At 35.8% G+C, this 18,547-nt stretch overlaps 1 protein-coding gene across 4 annotated transcripts in view; it reads left to right on the top strand.

The window, feature by feature from the left end:
• The window catches only part of ATF6 (activating transcription factor 6), a 206,422-nt gene that overhangs the window by 93,643 nt on the left and 94,232 nt on the right, over window positions 1-18,547 (top strand). For all 4 annotated transcript variants that reach the window (XM_072648817.1, XM_072648816.1, XM_072648819.1 and 1 more), the window contains 2 exons: window positions 890-957; window positions 5,425-5,536. In XM_072648817.1, coding sequence (XP_072504918.1) covers window positions 890-957; window positions 5,425-5,536 — 180 coding nt within the window. The remainder of the gene's footprint in view (window positions 1-889; window positions 958-5,424; window positions 5,537-18,547) is intronic.

The raw sequence follows: 18,547 nt of genomic DNA, 5'->3' as shown, positions 1-18,547 counted from the left end.
GTCTTCTGGAGCTAAATCTAAGATCCTAAGTCTGCATTATAATTTTGTTCCCTCTGGCATGAAATGGGGCTGACTAAATCCAGTAAACAACAGCTTGGAATAGTGAAGGAAAAAAATTAGTAGGTGAAACATCTTTTCTTAAGTAGAACTTAATTGTTTACCTGATTGTTTAGTTGGGGCACTTTTTAAGGCTACTTTTTAAACACAAATAATGAGTGATAAACTTTGGGACTCTCAGATCCTTATATGGCTTGAGAAGATTATCTTTTGCAACTTATTGACATAAGGCGATGGCATATGGTGGAAAGTAGACTTGTATTACAGTTGTGGGCCACTTTGTGTCTTCAGGATTGGATTGTATTTATATTCAGTACATTAACATTAGTTAAGTATTGAGTTATGGCTCAGTTCACATGTGTGTTGAGCAGTGTTAAATACATTGAACAGCAATATGCATTTTCATAATTTAGCTTTTATATTTATAACGCTTTGCAAAACAAGTTTTCCACACAAGTCGCGTTCCCAGCACATATTGCTTATGTATGTCTTAGTTGTTAAAACTTTGGATCCTGTTGGCTTAGAGCATAGACTTTTTTCTTTTGTGTGGCATTCCTTTGGATCATTTCCTTTCTCATCATAGCTGATATCCAGGGACATATTGTTTGGTGTTTGACCTACAGATGCAGGTACAGGGATAGGTGTTGGTGTTTTGTTAAGCCCATTTGAAGGGAATTTAGGTCTATTAAACATATTTTGATGACGTAGAGATCCAAATAGACCTAAATAGACTGCATGAATCCTGTAATCATCCAGGGCTTAGTCATGGACTGGAGTCCATGGAAAAGACCTTATTTCTTTTTTTGTAATAAATTTTATTTTTGTTCTTTAGGATTCTCTGGAACATGGTTCTAATTCTCAGCTTATGGCTGTGCAGTATACAGAAGCAACCAGCATCAGGTAAGAAAAGGTCACAAACAAAAAATTAAGCTCTTGGTCAGACTATGCCACGTTTTCACTTTGTTTGGAGCTAAGGCATTATTGAATATTTGCTATTTGTTAAAACAGAAGAAAAATAAGTGAAGGCCACTGAAAAAAACACTTGTAGATTATACTGATCTTTTCAGTGCATTAAGGGTTTTTAATATTTTTTTTTCTTTTTTGAAGTTATCAAACATTTTTTTCCCCTTTCCACTGCCCTCTGGGAAAGCAAAAACAAAACACTCACAACAAATAAGCATAGTCAAGCAAAACAAATTTCCATAGTGGCCTTGTCTGAAAATGTGTGTCTCATTCTTCATTTTGTTCTATCATTTCTCTATCCAGAAGTAAGAAGTATTCTTACTTGTGTTTTCGAATGTGTTTGGGAGCAGTCTTTGATCATTTTGTTGATAAGAGTTCTTCAGACTTTCAAAATTGTTTGTTTTTCCATTGTTAATGTTATAGTACGAATTGTTCTCCTGGTTCTGTTCACTTCCTTCTGCCTCGGTCCATATATACATCTTCACAGGTTTCTCTCAGAATTTCTCTTTATTTTTTAATAGCGCAATAATATTCCATTACATTCATATACCATAATTTGTTCAGCCATTTCCCAATTGATAAGCACTCTCTGAGTGTCCACATAAATATTAATGTACATATAGGCCCTTTTCCTCTTCTTTGATCTCCTTGCGACACAATCTTATTAACGGGACTACTGAGTCAAAGGGTGTACAGCATAATAACTTTTGGATTTGGTCCAAACTACTTTCCAGAATGACTGTACCAAATGAATGAATGAAGCATATGTTAATCACTTACTATGTGCAGAGCACTGGGGATAGATTGGAAAATTAAGACAATTCCAGCTCTTGAAGAGCTCACATTCTCATGGGAAAGATAATACAGATGGAAAGTTTCAGCTTAAAGTCAGATCAGAAGGTCCCATGGTCCTTAAGGAACAATGGCAAAGAAGATGATAATGTCTCTTCTTTGATAAAATTATATTATTTCCTGATGTTGAACCTGCTGTTATTTTTTCTGTCTTTTGACTTGTTTTAATATTTTTTATTGTCTTCATGGAATCATTGCCTTTCATTTGGTTCATTTGAATTTTCAGAGAGTTTCTTGCTTGGCCTTGGTTTTATATCTATTATGTCAAACTGTTCATTCCTTTTTCAATCAATTCTTTCTTCCATGGTTATCATTTCTTTTCTTTTTTTTCCTTCAGCACCCTTATTTCATTAATAAATATAATTTTATCTCATAAAAAACAAAACAAAACAACCTCTTGCTTTATCTCTTCTGTGTATTATGTTGAGTCTCTACCCAAGCTGTATTCTTTGAGGTTGTGTTTATAGATGTTTTGGAGTCATTCTCTTCTTCTAGGGTATGTCTTGTCTATTCCTGTCACTGTAATTGCATTTTTATGGTGGATCCTTTTTTTGCTCATTCTTCCAGGCTACTTTCTCATTTCAGATTTTATGTTGGAGTTGGGCTTTGGTGTACTGTGTTGGACCTGTTGTTGCTTTCTTGGTGTTTTGAATGTTACCTTACTTCAGGATCTTAGAGATAGTCCGGGACCCACAAGCTTTTAGTGCTCCCAGTGTGGGCTCATCTAGGGAAAAGTCTGAGTGCTACTTCCTTGGTCTGAGTTCTACAAGTTCTTGACTTAGGTTTCAGTCTGAGCAACAATAGAATGTTGTTGGACTCAGTTCTCATCAGCCAGCTGGGAGGCTCTGCTGGTTTAGAGTGACAGAATTAAAGGCTCCCCTTTGGTCTGTGGTTTCTGCTGTAGTTATTCATCCTCAGGCTTTCAGACTGAATTAGAAATTGGGACTGAGAACCTGCTCTGCTCTTTGTATCTGAGTCACAGCCTTACTGTTTCTCACCCTTCCTCTTCTCATCTTATACCTTCTATGGCCTGTGGCCATTCCTTTCCCTAAAACATTATGTCTTGGCCCAAGTTCCTTTCTCATTCAACTTGAATCTGTGACCCAAAACTGGGTAATGAGTAACAGAGCTCCCAGGAGCACCTGTTCTCTGTAATATCCCAATACGAGTCTAGGACCACTTCTTTTTCTGATATTTCTCCCTAGACATTTAAGTACTTCATTAGGCTACTTCTGACCAGACCCTGTTGTAGGTGTCCCCACACCTCTTTTCTTTTGTCATCTTGGGCTGGAGAAGTTACTCACTGTGATATTTTCTTGAATTTCCCATCAGGATTTTGTCTGGTGCATTTTTTACATCTGTTTGGAAAAGTACTGGGAGGAGGGAAGCTCACTATACTACTTCCTTTGTGGGGATTTTCAAAATTGTCCAATCTGCAAGAAAAATCACTGAGGCAGAGCTCTGAGCCAATGGTACTTTATTAACGGGCCCATGGCCCCTTGTAATGAAATGGACCCCAGATCTTCTTCACAATCTGAGATGCCCCCTTCCTTCAGGGCCTTAGTTTTGTAGCACTTGATACCTGAGCAATACAGGTGGAGCAGATCAGAGATAAATATTGGTGGACAGACCTTGCCCTTGATCCTCCAGGAGGATCTATGCAAAATACAGAATCCTATTGTTTGACAAATGAGCTAGTGAGCAGACCTTAACAGGCCTGTCTTGACCTTTCAGGAGGTCCTACCAAGATAATGAGCACTTCCATGGACTGGTAGAAAGGCCACAGACCAGCAACCAGGTTCCCTTATTGGCTTTGTGTTCATGGTCTACTCCCCATGTTGGGCGGTAGAAGAATGACAAGGGATGGAGGGGCAACAAAAATAGCTAGGAGACTTTTCATGTAATTGAGCCACCTTTGGTCTCAAAACCATGGGACTTGGTCAACATAACAAGGAAAGACAAGGATGGTGGCACTCTAGTTAGCTTCCTATGATTAAGCAAGTGAACTTATATTCTGCAGTTTGCAGCTTTGAGGCCTACTATCAGAACTTATACTTACCACCTCTGTGGAATCATATAAAGCTTATTAATACTGATTGGAATAATTTGAGGGTCCAGTAAAATAAAGATCCAGTTAATCATCTGTCACACCTGCTAGTCTTCCATTTTGGCTCCCATTCTTCTCATATTCTCAATTCTTCTGTCATTTCATTTATAGAATCATATTTTAACACAAAACCTCTTGTAGCATTTCATCTAGCAATTTTTATGTGTCTTGTGCAAAAACTGTAGTTTTGTTTAAGGCTTTGCTTGGAGGTATTGTAGAATGATTCTCTTCTGGGTTTGTCTTGGATATCTCTGTAATCATATAGGTCTTTATCTTTTTTTTGTTTATTTAATCTTTCATAGCAGTCTGCTGTAGGTAACCCAGTTCTGCTGACCTAGCTGAAAGCTCTGAGGGCTAAGTCAGAGATCCATCCTCTTTTTCCTGTCCTGGGAAGGTGACTGAGTCCCAGATCTTCTCTGGATGACCCCATACTTTGGACTCGGAGCACTAAATCTGAGTTCCTGTCTCCTCTAGAAGAGGTCTGGAACTGTGCTGAGTTCACACTCTGCTTGGCTACCTCTATCATCTGGGTGCTGAATTTTTGTTCCCATCCTTCCCCATCACAGTTCCTGCCCTAGTCTCTTGCCAGTAGATTTGAATTTGAGGACAGTGTGGTTTCTTCTTTTATTTCTCAAATATCACTTAGTCTGGTGTTCTTAGATTATTGTCAGAGAAGTTTGGGAAGGAGGTGGGCTTCTTATTATGCCATCTTTGTTTGGTTTTTAGATTATACTTCTTCCAGAATTTACCATGTCTTTTATGTAGAATAGGAATTGGAGTTCTTGCAATTGATTTTTAATCTTTTATATATATATACATACATATATATATATATATATATATATATATATATATATATATACACTTATATATAACGTGTCTATACTGATATGGCATATTATACAGCTGGCACAAATAGTGAGAGTAGCTTAGTTATTGCTGTGTAAATTTTTCAAAAATTCACCAAATCACACAGTTTATTGGTATGTTTTTGTTTTTCAGTTTTTGAAAAGGTTAAAACAATTTATGAAGGGGTAGGAATTGTGAGGCTTGCTTTTTATAAATAGTAGTTGCTTATAAAGCTATTATTTTGCAAAGAAAATTTGCACATTTTTCTGATAATTGTAGGCTAATATTTTGGTTCTTTTGCCACAATTTTAGTCTCTTGGCCACTTGAAAAATAGAAATATGATTTGGGATTAAATGAGTTAGAAAATTTTCTAACTTGGTTTTCAAATATTTTCACTTGTTTCAGATTTGGATGTCTAGATAATATCTTGGATTAAATTAATGTTATTTCTAGTAATTATTTCCAGAAGTATACATTACTAGGAGAAATCCTTTAAATGGAAACATTAGTATCCTTAAAATGAAAGGCAATCATATGAGGCATAAGTATCCTCATGTGCAAGTAACACCTTTCTCTTTTTTCCTTGTTTCCATAGCAATTCAGGGAGTGAACTACAAGTTTATTATGCCTCACCTAGAAGTTATCAAGACTTCTTTGAAGCTATCCGAAGGAGGGGAGATACTTTTTATGTTGTGTCATTTCGAAGGGTAAGTATATTCAGTTATTTGCTCATTCAATAAATGCAACACCTTCTTTGTACAAAGTACTGTGGCTAGCACCATGTGAGATAGGAGATAGACTGATGTAGCAGGAGATACAAAATGTTATATAAGTAACTACTTTACAAGTCATTATGTGGTAAGTAACAGAACTATACTTAAATTAGTAGGATTATAATTTCATATTTGTATTATATAAACTACATGTTGCTTTTTCTGTCATTCATTATTTCACCGTCTTCAGTGTTTATCTTTTGCCTGATTGTAAGTAAGAACGGCAAATCTTTCAATTTTATTATGCTTTTTTTTCCCTTTCCCTTATATAACTAATTCTGAGTCATAAATTTTCAAGATATTGGTATAATTAAGATTATATATTGTTCCTAAATTCAGGTTTAAGATGGCTTTTGTAAGAGAAGCAATTAATAGTCTACTGGGAAACAATTGGATGCCTGTTTACAAAATCAGTTCTTGCTGAAGAACATACAGTATATAATGACTATACCATAATACCATTATACCATAATAATATAAAAGTATTTACCAGACAAGACAAACTGGTAAATATTTTTATGAAGGAATGAAGTGTATATGAGATTAAGAGAAGTAATGAACTAAGGAAAAAGTATAGGTGCCATTAATCGACTATTTTAAAAGTACACTTCTAGCAAAATGATTGAATAAAAGGTCATGTCTTTTCAGCTCACCTCAGTTACCTTAGAATATAATGAATGAAGGGAAAAGAATTTATTAAATGCTCACTGTGTGTGAGGCAGACAGCTGGGTGGTACAGCTGACAGAGTGTTGGGCCTGAAGTCAGGAAGACTCATCTTCCTCAGTTCAAGTTTGGCCGCAGATGGCCAAATACTTAACTGTGTTTGTTTCCATTTCCTTATCTTTAAAATGAGAAAGAAATAACAAACCATTAAAGTATCTTTGCCAGTAAAACCCCAAATGAGGTCATAAAGAGTGAGACACAACTGAAAACAACTAGACATCAACAGTAGCAATGTCCTAGGCACTGTAATGAGCATTGGTGATACACATACAAGATATATGCCCTCCAAAAGCTTACATTCTAACAGGGAAGACTACATATAGAGGATTAGAGGATAAGGACTTGTTTTCATCTGGGAAGTCGCAGAGATTGTGAGTAGACTCTTAGGGCCATTGATTGATCTACCCTTTCCATTCCTTTCCTTTCCTTCCCTTCCTTTCCTTTCCTTCCCTTCCCTTGAATTGTAGTTTTAATTTGATTATGTATAGAGATGAGGAATACAAACCAGTAGGACTGGTTTGGTGACAAGGCAGGAAATGATTGGAGTACAGCCTGGTGGATATGAAGTCAGCTATTTATGAGGAACTTTAAACCAATCAGAAAGACATGGCTCTAAAACAAGAACTGGAGGAATGGGTCAGAGGTAGATAATGAATAGCAAAAATGTGAAAAGTAGACAAAAATAACAAAAAGAAAACTTTTTGGGAAAGGCTTTGTGACAAAACCAGCAGAGAGACTAATAAAAAATTAAGAAAATGATATAGTGAATAAACACTGTAGAGTGAAAATAAAATTATTAAATAACTAATGATAAAAAAAAAAAGCATTACAGCATTACCTTGAGAATCCTAAAAATTTTAACTGATCAACTATAAGAATATTCAGAATAATTCAAAAGTATAATAAGGAAATTGTAATAAGAAATAAGGTTATAATGAATATAGTATTCTGAATTTTCAGAGAAGAAATTAAAAATTATAAATGAAAATATAGACTTTAGAGCAGATGTTAGAATATCTTTTCATAAACAATATATTGTCTAGAAAAGAAAATCGCAGATTTAGAACTAGAAAATGCAGAAATGTAAGGAAAATTAACAGAATCACAAGCAAGTAGAATTAAAACATATGAAATCTCTAAAACCTCTGAGAACTGACTTTAAAGATAGAATATGTAGAAATAATCTAAAAATCTGTCACAATTGAAATTAAGGTAAACTGAGGCACAAAGCTTTGAACATGATCAGTTTATTAGCAAAGTGCAAATTTACCAACAAACAGAGTTCCAGCCTCCTCAGCAAGCTAAGACCCCAAATGAGGGCTCCCAGATAATTTTTATAGATAAAAGGAGGTGTCTCCAAAAAATGGAAGGCAGCATCACAGATTGAAAAAACAGTATGATTGGTTGGAAATTGGGAATGGGAGGGCTAGGAACCCCTCCTCCCATCTTGTTACTAGGAAATTCTGATTGATTTAGTCTGCCTGCAAGAATAATTAATGGTATATGGTTTCCTCTAATTGGTCCAGGATGGCTAGTGGTATAGAGATAACAGATTTCCTTTTATTAAAGTGATTTATAGGGAAACTGAACTTTTAAACTTAACTCAGAGAAGAAAACTGAACTTTTGAACCTATGAACCTAACTCAGGACAAAGAAATGTGATTTAAGCAGTTATGCAAAATATTGACAGTAATACAAGATAGTCATGTACAAAAATGGAAACAGTATCAGTGTGATTTTCTCAGATCAGAGTTCTTTGAAAAAGAAAACACACTGAACTAAAAAAAAAACCTAATGATTGTATTTCAGAAAATCATGTCTCCCAAAGTACATGAGAAATACTGGAACCTGATTGGGGAAATACAGATCAGTAGGCCCAAGGTACACTAACAGAAGAAAACTCTAAGTTTAACTTACTAAGCAACAATTAAGGTCTAGGTTCAGAACTCTCTTGTTATACATTAATAACAAGGAGAAACCCTTTCAAATTAAAAAGGAAAAACAGTACAAATTGCCCCAAATTACTTTTTAGTTAAAGAAACAATATGATGTTATGAAAGGCAAAAGAGAAATAAGTTTGTACCTCCTAAATAAATTCCAGAGTTAAGCATAATTATCAGTGAAACAAAATTGAATTTGAATTGTTCCCTTTTTAATTTTTTTAAACTATAAGAAATGGATGTTTGAAAGAAACTGAATATGCAATCTTGTTAAAATGACAGAAACCCAAGAAAAGTAAACAATCACAGATAATAAGCAAAGATACAGAATTAAGGCTTATATGATTTCAGGGCTGTACGAGGCTATTAAAAAAAAAAGCAAAACTCTTACCATATTTAGTGGCCATTGTAAAAATCAAAGGAAAAATGTCAGTGGACAAACTTGAATCTGTATACCAGACAGAGGAGGTTTTAAGGAGTGGGAGAAAAATATTTTGGATCAAGACCTAGGCCTCAGAGAGATCAGGGGTAGAAATCATGTGTATAAGGATAAATTCTATGCTTTACTTTCAAAACTGTTCAGCTTATCAGGGCCTCCTTCTGAGTTTTCCTCTCTTTCTGGCATTTTAAAAAAATGTCACAATGAGCCTCTTTTGGGGAAAACATGAATGTTGCTGCCTTCTTCCTTTCAGTATCCCTTTTTGTGGCACGCCACCCCCCACATACACTTGCATTAAAAAGCAAGAGGAAAAAAAAACCAACAACCCTTTTTAGCAATCACGAGAGTCAAGCCAGACAAATGCACACAGTGGCAAAAATGTCCAAAAATGTGGGTGTCTGTACTTTGTGTCCATCACCTATGTAGGAAGTGGGTAACATGCTTCTTTATAAGTCCTCTGGAGACATGATTTGCCATTGAAGTGTTCAGAATTCTTAATACTTTCAAACTTGTTTTTCCTTTTGCTTTCCCCTTTGAATAGTCAAGATAAAAAATTTTCAATTATAATTGGCCTCAAATGTGTACATACTATTTATAACTCATCTCTCAATTTGGTAAGCTACAGAGATTACTCCAGCTCTCCTCAAGTGAAAGAAATGTTTCGTAGCCTTGTATACCAGTCATTAGATCTTTTGAGTTGGATTCTCAAGTTTTCACTTTTGGTAGAAATAGTTTTGTCATGGTGTCAAACCATGTAGATTTTCTGTTAGGCAAAGAGAGTGAAACCATCATACTTTTCACACATTATTGAGCAAAATTTGCTGGAAATTTGGGAAGAACTACATAGGTTACCAAAGTGGATGATACCACCCCCTGGGGGGTGCTGGAATGGTCCAGGGAGGCAGTAGTAGCCTCGGGTGCAATTTGGGGGCATTGAATAAAAATGAGAGGGTGTCAGAAACATAAGGAAAAAAAGAGAAGATAAGAAAAATTTTAAAAGTCATTCATACGTGTTTCATCTATCGTATAATAGAGTTAAAGTCATGGTGATTACATTATTTTCCAAATAAACACACAAAATACAAGTTATAACCAATCAGTGGTCAAGTCTGCCAACAGGTCTTAATAGGCAAGTGTTGGCAAGTAAGCATGTCAACCGCTGTCAAGAAGTCCAGAATGAATCAGGAATATGTGCAAGTAATGACTTGTTTACAATATGGTACTATACAGTTACATGATGCAATATTGTATCATCAAAATTTCAATGCAGGTAAAACCTCACAAATTCACAATAAATTATTTCAGATGCTTCATTTAAAAATATTTTTAAAATATGAAAAAAAACATTAAAGGATTAAAGAAAATAGATGAACATGGGGGCATTGAGTAATTTTTTTTTTTTTTTTGAAAAGGAGGTGGTAGGCCAAATAAGTTTTGGAGCCTCTCTACTAGAGGAAGAGCTTTTAGTATGGTACATTTGACTATTTTTTGTTCAAAATGCTTACCATGGCTTATTTTCATGGATAACCCTTTTCCTTGTATAAAATAGCAATGAAATGTTCCAACTTGATATAAGCTTTCCTTATTTATGTACCATTTCTTTTGTAGCCAGCTTTTTTTGTTTTAACAGTTGGTTTAAATCTAGAGAATTCTTAGAAACAGGAGTATTTTACTGTAGTCATTGAAGTATATATGGTAATTTATCAAGACCTCTTCAGAAAGTTACAGCCCTATCAGAGAAAGTAGAAACATTAATACATTGTTAGTGAAGCTGTGAGTAACTAAAAAGCTATAGAACTGAGCAAGCCCTTGGGCCCATCGATACCATTTCTAGGTCTGTATACCCCAATGAGACCAAAAAAAGAGGAAAAGAATGCATTAGTATGAAAATATTTATAGCAGTTCTTTTGCTGGTGATAAAGAATTGGAAACTGAGGGGATGTGCGTCATTTGGGGAATGGCTGAATGGAATGTTGTTATGTTAAAAGAAATGATGAAGGGAATGGTTTCAGAACAGTCTGGGAAGACTTGTATGAATTGATGCAAAGTGAAATGAGAAGAACCAGCAGAACAGTTTATACAGTACTAGCAATACTGTAAAGATAAATCAGCGTGGAAAGCTTTAGTAACTGTGATTAACATAATGATCAACCATAGTTCCAAAGGACTCATGATGAAACATGTCCACTTCCTAACAGAGAGTTGATGAATTCAGAGTGCAAACTGAAAAACATTTAAAAAATTTTTTTATATTTTTGTACATGACTAATATGAGAATTGGTTTTGCATGACTATACATATTTATAATGGTTTTGTTTTTCTTGCCTTCTTTAATGAGTAGGAGAGAGACAGAGAGAGGGAGAGGATTTAGAACTGAAAATAAAATTAAACCAAAAAAAAGTTTAGCCCCTTCTTTTGTTTCTGAGATTCATAGAACTGAATATAATTGCATAGTGTTTGGAAGTTTGCCATTTCTTACCTCCCCTTCCATAGCCATTCAGAAAAATTCTTTATTCAGATGGAGGAAAAGGTAAATACGTTAACTTGGCAAAAAAAAAATGTATTTTTAAAAAAGGGAAAAAATGAAGCAGTCTTTCTTAGCACAGCTACCTGCTGTTTTTACCTTTCTAAAGGCCTTTTCTAATTTTTTTCTTTTGAAATATATAGATTTTTTTCAATTAAAATTTACATTTTTCATCTTTTGTTTTTATATCACCATTTCTTAATATATTTCTTGCCTCCCCTTTATACCAAGCTATTCTTAGCAAATAAATAAATAAAAATGAGGAAAAGGCAGTTAAGAAAAAAATAATCAATTGATCATCCAAGCCTGATAGTATGCAGAGTGTCACATACCTGTAGTTTCCCACCTATACAACAAAAGAAGGAAGTTGTTTTTTTCATCTCTTCTCTGACACTAATTTTGGTTATTATGATTATACAGTGTTCTGTTTTATTCCTTGTTATTTTTCTTAGATTGATATAGTCACTATGTATATTGTTTCTTGGGTTCTACATACCTCACTCTGCATCAGTGCATTTAAAGTTTGTCATGTATGAATCATTATACTAATTGTTTATGTGACAAACAATAATATTCTATTACATTAATGCATTATTCCTTTAGCCATTCCTTAATTGATGGACATTTATCTTGTTTCCAGTTCTTAGTTCCCTCAAAAAATGCTACTTTTAATATTTTTGTGTGTATAGGAATTTTCTTTCTGTCTTGACTTCCTTGGGTTTTACACTCAGCTAAAAGATCTTGGAATCAAAGGGTATGTATAATTTAGTTAGATTTTTAGCACAACTCCAAATTCTTTACATTACACAATCTTTGGACCAGTTGATAACCCCACAAGCAGTGTAAGAGTGTACCTTTTTAAAAATTTTCTCAATCTCTCTAACATTAACTATTTCCAGCTTTTGCAGTCTTTGCCAATTTGTTGGTTGTGAGGTAAACCCTAGAGATATTTTGTTAATATTTTTCTTATTAGTGATTTGGAGCAGATTTCAAATAGTTATTAATAGTTTATGGTTCTTTTAATTGTTCAACTCTTTTGCTCACTTATCTATTTGTTCTTAGCCTTTATATTTGCTTTAGTTCCCAGTATGTCTTTGATATTAAGGCCTTATTAGAAATGTTTGATGCAAAGACTTTTCCCCCCAGTGGACAGCTTCCTTTTTTTTCTTAGCTCCATTGCTTTTGTTTCCAGAAAACCTTTTCAATTTCCTAATTGAAATTCTGTTTTATCTTTTGGGATCATCTATATCACCTGTTTGATTAAGCACTCTTCTCCTTCCCCCTCCCCCCCCTGCCCCCCTGTAGCTGTGAAACATACTTGATCTCTTTTTTTTCTGATTATTTTATGGTATGTCATTTCAGTTAGGTCCCCTTAATCAGGTTTTGAAGTATATCCATAAATGAAGAACACTACTGGCTAGGTTGGTATTTATCTGACTCATGGTAATAATGTTAAACTTAAGTAATAAATACATTATTATGTAAAAAGTGCTGTAGGTTTTTATTTGGTCTTTGGTACCTGCTAACTCTGGAACTTTGGGCAATCACATCCTCAATTTTCCCATCTGTGAAAATGAGGATAATAATACTTGTACTATCTTGAACAGAATACTGCAGGTAAAGTCCTTTGCAAACCTATAAGCACCATACAGATGTTCGTTATTACTAATGCCTACTTCTTGCTTTAGTTTTCCCATTTTGTAGTCATATGGGACATAATTTGTAACCAAAGAATAAAATTGCACATTTGTTCCTAGAATCCTTTTTTCTTCCTTATATTCCATATGGGTGTATATATTTACTTTCTGGGCATTTTAAGTAGGGTTTTGGTTGGGGTTTTTTTGAGTCAGAATCCCCACTTCTTGGTTACTGTGATTGTAAATTAAGTACTTTATTAAGTTATACCTTCATAATGCTAAATAATAACCCAGTGGTTTAAAAGTTAGTATAATTTTGAAACATAAAATCAGAAAGTAACATTGGCCTTAAAAAAGTCCATTTGGCTCGTCTTCCTAAAAATACAAAACAAAAAAAAACCAATAAGTTTAGAAAATATATTTACTATTTATTGGAAAAGTTGGTAGTCATTGCCAAGTATTCACTGTTCCAATTAGTAGTGCTTTAAGACTTCTTGAAAGGGAAGGATTGGATATAAATGCATTTTGCTATTGTTTCCCTTTTAGGTACTAAGATCTTTGCCTGAGATCAGCATATTTTGGAACCTCTTGTTAAGTATGAGTTGCATTGTGTGGTTTTAGAGGATTTAGTCATTTGTTCCTTGGTCTTATAATAGATTGTTAGCTGACATAAGAAAAACTACTGTTTGGATTTTTTGAGTACAGACTTTAAAAGTAATTGGTTTTTAGCTTGTGTTTGAACATTGATTTTTCAAGGATTCATTTTAACTGAGAATTCTTTTTTTTTAATTTTTTTATTTAACTTTTAACATTCATTTTCACAAAATTTTGGGTTACAAATTTTCTCCCCTTTTATCCCCTCCCCCACCCCAAAACACCGAGCATTCTAATTGCCTCTATCACCAATCTGCCCTCTCTTCTATCATCCCTCTCTGCCCTTGTCTCCATCTTCTCTTTTGTCCTGTAGGGCCAAATAACTTTCTATACCCCTTCACCTGTATTTCTTATTTCCTAGTAGCAAGAACAATACTCGACAGTTGTTCCTAAAACTTTGAGTTCCAACTTCTCTTCCTCCCTCCCTCTCCACCCCTTCCCTTTGGAAGGCAAGCAATTCAACATAGGCCATATCTGTGCAGTTTTGCAAATGACTTCCATAATAGTTGTGTTGTATAAGACTAACTATATTTCCCTCCATCCTATCCTGTCCCCCATTACTTCTATTCTCTCTTTTGATCCTGTCCCTCTCCATGAGTGTCGACCTCAAATTGCTCCCTCCTCCCCATGCCCTCCCTTCTATCATCCCCCCTACCCTGCTTATCCCCTTATCCCCCACTTTCCTGTATTGTAAGATAGGTTTTCATACCAAAATGAGTGTGCATTTTATTCCTTCCTTTAGTGGAATGTGATGAGAGTAAACTTCATGTTTTTCTCTCACCTCCCCTCTTTTTCCCTCCACTAATAAGTCTTTTGCTTGCCTCTTTTATGAGAGATAATTTGCCCCATTCCATTTCTCCTCCCAATATATTTCTCTCTCACTGCTTGATTTCATTTTTTTAAGATATGATCCCCTCCTCTTCGGTTCACTCTGTGCACTCTGTCTCTATGTGTGTGTGCGTGTGCATGTATGTGTGTGTAATCCCACCCAGTACCCAGATACTGAAAAGTTTCAAGAGTTAAAAATATTGTCTATCCATGGAGGAATGTAAACAGTTCAACTTTAGCAAAAGTCCCTTATAACTTCTCGTTGCTGTTTACCTTTTCATGCTTCTCTTCATTCTTGTGTTTGAAAGTCAAATTTTCTTTTCAGCTCTGATCTTTTCATCAAGAATGCTTGAAAATCCTCTATTTCATTGAAAGACCAATTTTTCCCCTGAAGTATTATACTCAGTTTTGCTGGGTAGGTGATTCTTGGTTTTAGTCCTAGTTCCTTTGACTTCTGGAATATCCTATTCCATGCCCTTTGATCCCTTAATGTAGAGGGTGCTAGATCTTGTGTTATCCTGATTGTATTTCCACAATACTTGAATTGTTTCTTTCTAGGTGCTTGCAATATTTTCTCTTTCACCTGGGAATTCTGGAATTTGGCCACAATGTTCCTAGGAGTTTCTCTTTTTGGATCTCTTTCATGCGGTGTTCTGTGGATTCCTTGAATATTTATTTTGCCCTCTGGTTCTAGAATCTCAGGGCAGTTTTCCTTGATAATTTCATGGAAGATGATGTCTAGGCTCTTCTTTTGATCATGGTTTTCAGGTAGTCCCAGAACTTTTACATTGTCTCTCCTGGATCTATTTTCCAGGTCAATTGTTTTTCCAATGAGATATTTCACATTATCTTCCATTTTTTCATTCTTTTGGTTTTGTTTTGTGATTTCTTGGTTTCTCATAAAGTCATTGGCCTCCATCTGTTCCATTCTAATTTTGAAAGAACTATTTTCTTCAGTGAGCTTTTGAACCTCCTTTTCCATTTGGCTAATTCTGCATTTTAAAGCATTCTTCTCCTCATTGGCTTTTTGAACCTCTTTTGCCAGTTGAGTTAGCCTATTTTTCAAGGTGTTATTTTCTTCAGCATTTTTTTGGGTCTCCTTTAGCAGGGTGCTGACCTGCTTTTCATGCTTTTCTTTCATCTCTCTCATTTCTCTTCCCAGTTTTTCCTCCACCTCTTTAACTTGATTTTCAAAATCCTTTTTGAGCTCTTCCATGGCCTGAGTCCATTGGGTGGTCTGGGATACAGAAGCCTTGAGTTCTGTGTCTTTCCCTGATGGTAAGCATTGTTCTTCCTCATCAGAAAGGAAGGGAGGAAATGCCTGTTCCCCAAGAAAGTAACCTTCTGTAGTCTTATTTTTTTTCCCTTTTCTGGGCATTTTTCCAGCCAGTGACTTGACTTCTGAGTATTCTTTTCACACCCACTTTGCCTCCAGATCCTCCCATCCAGCGCTTGGGGTCTGAGATTCAAATGCTGCTTCCCAGCCTCAGGGCTTTTGGCGGGGGCGGGGCTGCTATTCAGTGTGAGATTAAGTTCAGCTGCTCAGGTGGGGGCAGGGCCACCTCAAGGGCTCATGGGCTCAGTTCCCTCAGGGGGTTTATGCAGAGACCTTCAACAATGGATCCGTGCTCCTGCCTGCTTGGGGAGCCCTGGTCTGCTCCCGCCTCTGCTGCTGCCTCCCGAGGGGGCCTGAGTTATGGGGGCACCCCACTCCCCTCTCACCAACCTTTGGGGCCCGTGGGTGGAGGGACCTGCATGGCTGCTGGAGATTCTATCCCTGCAGCCCACTCTGATCCGCTCCTTTCTGTGCCACGAGGCCAAGGCAGGGCTGGGCTTGGCTCCAGGTCAGGGGCACGATGGACCTTTCGCGAGAGGTTTTCAGGGCTCTCTGGAACAGAAATCTCCTCCGCTTCATTGTTCTGTTGCTTCTGCTGCCCCAGAATTTGCTGAGAATTCTTTCGTACAGATATTTTATGGGCTGTGGGTTCGGAGCTAGCGTATGTGTGTCTTTCTACTCTGCCATCTTGGCTCCGCCCCTAACTGAGAATTCTTATGGCAGATGGATGTGGAATGTGAAAAGTTAGTATCTTTCTTATCAAAGATTTCAATTTCTTAAATTTCTAATGATGATGGATAAGCTTAAGCCAAGGCAAATTTCCATATGCTGAAAGCAGTCAGCTCTTAGCCACTCCAGCTATAATATCTTCATCAAAGTCACTTCATCACATGAGAAAATGTACATAAAATGTTTTATAAACTTTAAAGGGTCATATAAATAGTCACCATTGCTATTATTTTCTTTCATTTCTGTTGTCCTCAATTTTGTCATATATAAAAAAGGTGATACTTTCCCTATCCATCACAAGGATTGGTGTGTCAAGTAATTTGTAAATACTATCATACTTATAGTATTTTATTAATATAAGCTGTCTCTTGTGTCAGTCTGTGTGAGCCCTTCTTGGGTAGCTCTTACAGGCTCCAGTTACTCTATATATCCTAACAGCTCCTCATTATTTTTGTTTAACCTTCTGTTTTAAATCGATACTGAATTATTACTTTTGTGTGAGTTTTTAGTATATTTTCCCCATATTTTCTTTTATACTGAAAGCTTTCTCAACTTAAGTGTCAAGTATTTTAATTGTGTTGTATTTCCCTTCAGAGTCTAATATCACGAGTTTGATGGAATAAGTGTCCTGTGCACAAAGTGGACTCCATAAATATTCTTTTCTAAATCACCTCCAACTGCTCATGTCTATTAGGCTTTCCATTTTGTGTCTTTGGATTATTGTTTAACCACACAAGCAATCACAACCATGGTCTCTAAGGGACTGAAAACAGAAGAGGCCAAGTAGGCAGCTAGAGAGCAAAGAGGATAAAGCACTTGGGCATGGAGTCTAGAAAACTGGAATTTGAATCCTGCCTCAGACACTCAGATACTTACTGTATGGTCCTGGGCAAGTCAGTTAACTTCTTCCAGCCTTAGTTTTCTTGCCTGTAAAATAGAGATAGTAATGGCACCTGTTTCTCAGTATTGTAAGAATCAAGTGAGTTAACATATATGAAGTGCTTTGTCAACCTTCAAGTGCAATTTAAAACTTAGCTCTTATTATTAAGTAGAAGTTGGACTAGGTGACCTGAGTTCCTTTCCAGCTCTAGGCTCCTATAATTCTAAGTACTGTATAACTTGAAATATAGGGATAAAGGGGTAAGAGACCAGTAAGACTATATTCTGGTTAATTAAAGAGATATTATTTACATTAAGATTAGAGATTTTATTTCCAACTAATTATTTTAAACAAAAGAAACTTCTTTTTGTATTTGTAATTTTCTCTTTAAAACAATGATAGGATAAAACTTTAAGGAAAACTTTTTAATCATAGGGCATTTTTCCCTCTCACAATAAAAGCATGAAGAAAAATGAAAGGACATGGCATAAAAGTCTTATTTCTGAATCTATAATACTTGGCAAAACACTGGGAACTTTCTGTCTGTATTTCAGTTTCTTTTTAAAAATAGCTAGTTTGTGTTTTTAATTACCTAGATTTCCCCTTCCCTCCTAGAAAACTATTATGTCCAAGAATATTTTTTTCTTAGTTCCCTTATTTTATTGTTTGGGGTTTTTTATTGGAATTTTTTTTTTTGGAGGCAGTTGGGGTTAAGTGACTTGCCCAGGGTCACACAACTTAATTGTCTGAGGTCACATTTGCATTCAGGTCCTCCTGACTCCAGGACTAGTGCTGTATCTACTGTGCCACCTAGCTGTCCCCTAATGAATTTTTTTAAAAAGAAAAGTAATAGATACATCTAGCCATGTGACTTCTCCCCTATTCAGCCAATTTCGGTGGCTTCCTTTTGTCTCTGGGATTAAGTATAAACTCTGTTTGTCTTTTAAAGCCCTATATGATCTGACCCCAGCCTGTCTTTTCAGACTCTGTGGACATTAAGTAACTGGCTTTATCTCTTTTATTCACACATGACAGTGACACTCCATCTCCCCCTGCTACTTTTTCTCTAGATGTTTCCCATGCGTGGAACATCCTTTTTACCTTCTTTCCCTTTATGATGCATCTTAGGGACCATTTTCATAAACACCGGCTGACTGATGGATTGATTGATGACCATCTCTGTATATGGCTAAAGTAAAGTAAAGCTTTATGCCAGAAGAGCTGAAGGTGATAAACTAGGAAGCCAGGGTATTT

Source organism: Notamacropus eugenii, chromosome 2 (assembly GCF_028372415.1).
Source record: "Notamacropus eugenii isolate mMacEug1 chromosome 2, mMacEug1.pri_v2, whole genome shotgun sequence".
Taxonomy (NCBI): Eukaryota; Metazoa; Chordata; class Mammalia; order Diprotodontia; family Macropodidae; genus Notamacropus; species Notamacropus eugenii.
Note: the sequence above shows the minus strand (reverse complement) of the source record. Positions and strands in the feature narration are given on the sequence as shown.